The 5,545-nt window shown below is 51.2% G+C and overlaps 1 protein-coding gene across 1 annotated transcript in view; it reads right to left on the bottom strand.

The window, feature by feature from the left end:
• Window positions 1–240: 240 nt before the first annotated feature.
• Ankmy1 (ankyrin repeat and MYND domain containing 1) overlaps window positions 241–5,545 on the bottom strand; it is a 33,484-nt gene continuing 28,179 nt past the window's right edge. Inside the window, exons 16-18 of the mRNA XM_028755339.1 lie at window positions 1,852–1,927; window positions 981–1,141; window positions 241–426 (exon numbers count right to left, since the gene is read on the bottom strand). Of these exons, the coding sequence (XP_028611172.1) occupies window positions 380–426; window positions 981–1,141; window positions 1,852–1,927 (284 nt within the window). The 3' untranslated portion in view covers window positions 241–379. The remainder of the gene's footprint in view (window positions 427–980; window positions 1,142–1,851; window positions 1,928–5,545) is intronic.

Here is a 5,545-nt window from a genome sequence, read left to right as displayed (position 1 = left end):
GGCTCTTCCTAGGGATTGGGGAATGCCTGCAACTGGGAAAGCCTGTCAGCCAGGAGCCGCCAGTTCTTGCAGTCAGCTCTCTAGCAAGGACCCTTGGCCTGCCTGTCTACCACCCTTCTACAGAGCACAGCCCAGCCCAGGCCCTATGAGAGAGACCATCGATATAGGCTTAGCTAGCATGAGGAAGGACTCTGGGACTTGGCCCTAGCAATGGCAGAGCGGGGCACAGACTTGAAAACACACTATAGGTCACTTTATTGCCAGGTCAGGAGGGTGAGGCTGCTGTGAAATGCAGCTGTTGTGCAGACACTTCTTGTGTCAGACGCCACAGGGTGCGACTATGGACTCCTCTCCAGACTCAGCACAAAGCATTGTTCCCTCATGGAGATTCTGTCACCCTCCAAGCAGAACCATCCAAGCAGGACACTGGATGGATTAGAGGAGGCATGGGGAGGAGTAAGGAGGTCCAACTCTTGGGCCTGAGCAAGACTCTCAAGAGGTGGATGAGCCTAGACTGTCCCTAGGAGGCCAGGCCCAGGAGCAGTAACAGCTAAGCCTTGCTACCAAGACCAAAATGCCACTCTCCCTGTGCCTCCCCAATGCTACAGGGGGTAAGGAGAGCTCCCCTCCACCTCACTTGGCTATGACCTGCAAGCAGCCCTCCCTATGCTTGCCTCAGTGCTTGCAAGTGCTGCCTGCAGCAAGAGGAAGTGTCTGCTATGGTCACCCTTCAAAGACAACTCCCCAGCCCAGTTCCAAGATCTTCACACATGCTTGCACACATGGAAGCAGTCATGCACACACACATGCAACCACCCATGCAGTCACAGCTGTAAATTCTGGAAAAACATGAAGCTGAAGGGCTTTCAAGGAGATGCTGATTCTCACCCCCACACAGACCCCACTCCCCAGCACTGCAACTTTGTTCTGAGAAGCAGTAGGCCCCTCACCAGCCCATCCCAACATGGCACCCAACCTACTCAAGGCCATGATGTCATTGCAGTCCTTTTTATGGAACTCGGTCCAGGCCTTGGTCTTGCAGTACTTGCTACAGGTCAGGATCCCATAGCAGCGGGGACAGGGTGAGAGGCGGACCCCAATGGAGCGGCCACACTGGTAGCAAAACTTGTAGAAGGGAAGGCTGTAAACAGAACCCCAAGGTCAGGTCTGCACCCACCCCTGAGCTCCTGAGACACTCATTCCCACCCATTGCACCAGGCAGGGCAGCCACCACAGATCAACAGAAGACTTGATGTCTCTACCCAGGAGGGTCTCCACATAGTTATTCTGAACAGTTAATGCACACTGAGCCTTTGGACCCACCACAGGTTCCATAGAGGCTGCTCAAACAACAATCCAACATGGCAACTGGGGACAGCTTACAATCCCAGGGAAATGGGCTCAGGGATGAGTCAGCAACTTGAGTGCAGACCTCAGAGCTCAGGTTTGGGGTGACACTCATGACACCAACCTCCTCCATCACCCTCTCTATCCCTCCCCTGTCCTTCAGAATGCCTGGGTCCTTCCCTGCGGGTACATGGATCACTACAGAGACTCCCCTGCAAGAGGATGGCAGGGGTTTCCTGGGTTAGGTGGGTGAGCTAGGTTGTGCTCTCTGCCCTGGGAGGTGGCCATCACCCTCCTGAGGATGTGGAACTCAACTGTGCTCCACCCAGTGGACAGCCAGACAACCTAGCTCAACTGAGTGTGTCCTGAGACTCCAACTGTGAGTCTCATTCTGGTGGGAGCCTGTGCCTGTGGCCTGAGATGCCTGGCCAAGGCTAGGCTGTTCAGGACAGAGAAAGAAAGTGGCCCTGCAGGGGCAGTAGAGCCAGAGGCCACAGCACTCACGACTGCTTCTCCATGGGTGGGGTCTTAGCTTGGCTAGAACCTTTCTTCTTCAGCCTGTGGCAGGGAGCCAGCTCTGCTGCAGAGAGAGATGAATAAGCACCCGGTCATCAGGGAATGTGGTAGCTCAGTGACAGGCCCTCACCCATGGCCATCACGTTTCTGCGTAGGACTTGCCCACCTGCGGCCCTACATCCTACCTTCACTACACACTTCCATTCAAGATTTGCCTTGCCATACCACTAAAGGCTACCAGACAGCCTCGCCCAGCTCACAGGCTCTCTGAAGGAGTTGCTCCTGCTTTTCCCAGAAGTCCTGATTATGTTTCTTTACCCTTCTTCAGAAGCCAGTTGCTACCTGCTTAGAAACCGAAGTGTGCATGGTCTACAGTGGTGGTTGACCTCATAGGCTTGGTGGGATTTCAAGATTGCCTAGGGGACAAACCTCTGAGCATGTCGCTGAGGGCATTTCTAGACAAGCTTAACTGACATAGCTTCACCAACCCTGAACACATATGGCATTATCCCGTAGGATAGTGGCCCAGAGTAAATAACGAGGTAGGAGCTGAGCCCCTGGCATTCCCCTCTTTCTCTCTGGAATGAGGATACAAGGTGGAGGGCACTTCCTGTTCCAGTCTCCATGACTTCCCCTTTTGGACTGTAAATCAAAGAACATTCCCTCAAGTTTGCAAGTGTTTAGGTGTTTTAGGTGTTTTGTCATCATAATAAGAAAAGTAACTAAACCAGAAAACTGGTGTGGAGAGGTGAGGCAGTTGCTGTGATGAATCTGATCCTGTGGAGGAACTGGCCTGTGGGAGGAATGCTGAAGAGGGGGGAGCTTCAGGACAGCCACGCCCTAGACTGCTGTAAATGGAGCTTACTGGGGCATTCTGGTGGAAGTGCCTAAAGACACATGGACAGTGGGGGCTCCATTCAGGACATTTCTGAGAGGATCAGGCCTCTGGGATTTGGACTAGGACCCATTCAGGTTACGTTCTCGCAAAGAATCTAGCTTCATTCCTCCCATGTCTTCAGAAAGTGGGGCTGGCTCAATTCTGAATGTAGTGACTTCTCTGGCAGAAGACTCAGGCGGTGGCATGGTCTCTGCTCACTGTTGTTATTCAGATCAACGGTGAGAGAGGGCAGAGAGCTTAGCATGGAGAGCAGAGCTGGCACCAGAGACACTAAGTGAGCTGCAGCGGAACTGGAGGGTGGGGCTATCCAAAGCTTCCGTGAGTCTGCATCATTCCAGAAACTCCGCAGATGATTAGACACGGAGACGCAGGATGTGGTGGTTGTTTTGTTAACATTTGCTGTCACTTTAGTCTCATCTGCTCTTGCTGTCCGTCTTAGTTACTTCTCCACTGCTGTGGTAAGGCACCATAACCAAGGCAACCTATTGACCAATGTATTTGGGGTTCACAGTTTCGAAGAGTTAGTCCACGACCATCATCACAGCAAACGTGGCATGCGGCAGGCAGGCAGGCTGGTGAGCAGTGGCTGAGAGTTTACATCTTGAATCATAAGCCTGCGACACAGAGAGCTAACTGGGAATGACACAGACTTCTGAAAACCTCAAAGCCTGATCCAGTGCCACACCTCCTCTGACAAGGCCACACCCCCAATCCGTCCCAAATGGTTTCATTAAAACATTCAAACACATGAGTCTATCGGGGCCATACTCAAACCTCCATGCAGTCTTCCATCTGCCCTTTTAGAATGGGAATGCTCACCCCATGCATTATGAGATGGGAACAAGGCTCTAGGGACAACGAGTAGAATGCTCTGATTTAGAAGTGATGCATGGACCAGTGACATGACTCAACAGGTAAAGCACTCTCCACTAAGCCTGAAGACCTGAGCTCAGTCTCTGCTACTCACATGGTGAAAGGAGAGAACAGATTCTTGGTTCTTGCAAATTGTCTTGATGCCCACATATGTGGCACAGCCCACATTCACCCCCTAACATACATGTCCGCACACACACACACACACACACACACAATTAAATGTAATTTAAAGACTAATAAAACAAAAGTAAAAGGTGATGTGTCTAGGGGTCAGGTTGACATATGGTTGTCACAAGATTGACACAAGTAGAGTCGTGATTGTCAAACTTGGTAGGCAAGCAGCAGGATTTAGAGTCACCAAAGAGACAGAGAGGCTTAGCTGACACAGAACGACCAGTCTCTGCTTTGATGTGGGCGTCACTATCCCCTAGGCTGAGGTCCATGAACAAATCAAGAGGAGAAAGCAAGTTGGAGCACCAACATTAATTTCTCTCTACTTCCTGACTGCAGATGCAATGTGACCTGCTGCCTCACAGTCCTGCCGCCATGCCTTCCCGCCATGATGGACCATAATCTCTTTTTAAACTATGAATCGAATGAATCCCTTCCTCCCTTAAGTTGCTTTTGTGAGGCATTGGTCACAGCAATGAGGAAAGTAACCGGTCTACTTTCCCCTTTGAGAGGCACAGCCTTAGGACCTCTATGGTCAGTCACCTCAGGATGACAGTGGCCTGAGCAGGGCTCTTCCCTCACCACACCTGGTTGTTGAGTTCTTTGAATTCCTGGCTGGTTTCTAACAGTACACCATCCTGGCAGAACTTGCTCAGACTGACACTGTCCTCGAGTCAGGGCGTACTGCACAGACAACCCTGCGTCAGTGCTGCAGGTTCACTCTTTCCAGCCAGTCCCCCTGTGCTCTTCAGCAGCTAGCCACAGTTGTCTCGCTTGTCCCTCCAGCAGGGTCCCACTCTTCTCACACTAGTCCTCAAAACCTCCACTGGCTCAGAGGGCACCATCAGGCCACACTCGCTTACAATGATGTGATGTCCTTGGAAGAGATTTAGCACTCTCTTCCTCTAAGTAGTTATGAGCTGGGGTCCTGGAGCTGGTGCTGGAGACAATGGTGTACTTCTCTACCTTAGGAGCTGAGTACCCAGGGCAGAGTATGAGGTCTTCTTGGTTTGCCTCTGCTGCCATGGAATCCTGCCTTACCAGCAGGTAGTCAGAGTCCTGGGATTCTCATCAGCACTGAAACTGAGGCTGTACCTCAGTCCTGCAATGGAGGCTCAGTGCAACAGATGAGTCTGTCTTCCACATGGAAATGCACTCTGCCTAGAGCTTGGATTTTGAAGGATGCAGCTAGAGACAACATGAGGACTGCTGACCTCTGTGCTTTCTGTAAAGAAGGGCCTCTTGTTGGGGCTTTCTTGGCTGGGCCAGCCTGGAAGTGGATGCCCTGCCTTCCTGAGTCAGCAGCAAAAGGAGAGGTAAGCCCCAGTTTAACATTCAGTGCTACAGCCTGTTTGCATGGAGCTTAACATATCTTGTTGATTAATCATTCCCTTATGCCTTGTATGGTCTTTAGATGACTTGCAGAAACCTGAAATAGTGGGATGTTGCATTTTTTGGTTTGTTTTGGGGAAGTTGTAGTTGTCTTGGGTCTGCAGACAATACCAGGTTATCTGTCAAAGGCAGATGCTAGATCTGTTATTTTATAAGAGCTAAATCTATCATGTAAGAGTGGGAGGAGGAGGAGGAGGAGGAGGAGGAGGAGGAGGAGGGAGATGAAGAAGAGGAGAAAGAGGAGAAGGAGGAAGAGGAGGAGGAAGAAGAGGAGGAAGAAGACAAGAAAGAGGAGGATGAAGAGGAGAAAGAGGAGGAGGAAGAGGAGGAGGAAGAAGAGGAAGA

Source organism: Grammomys surdaster, unplaced genomic scaffold (assembly GCF_004785775.1).
Source record: "Grammomys surdaster isolate TR1022 unplaced genomic scaffold, NIH_TR_1.0 126059, whole genome shotgun sequence".
NCBI lineage: Eukaryota > Metazoa > Chordata > Mammalia > Rodentia > Muridae > Grammomys > Grammomys surdaster.
This window is presented reverse-complemented; position numbering and strand designations above follow the sequence as displayed.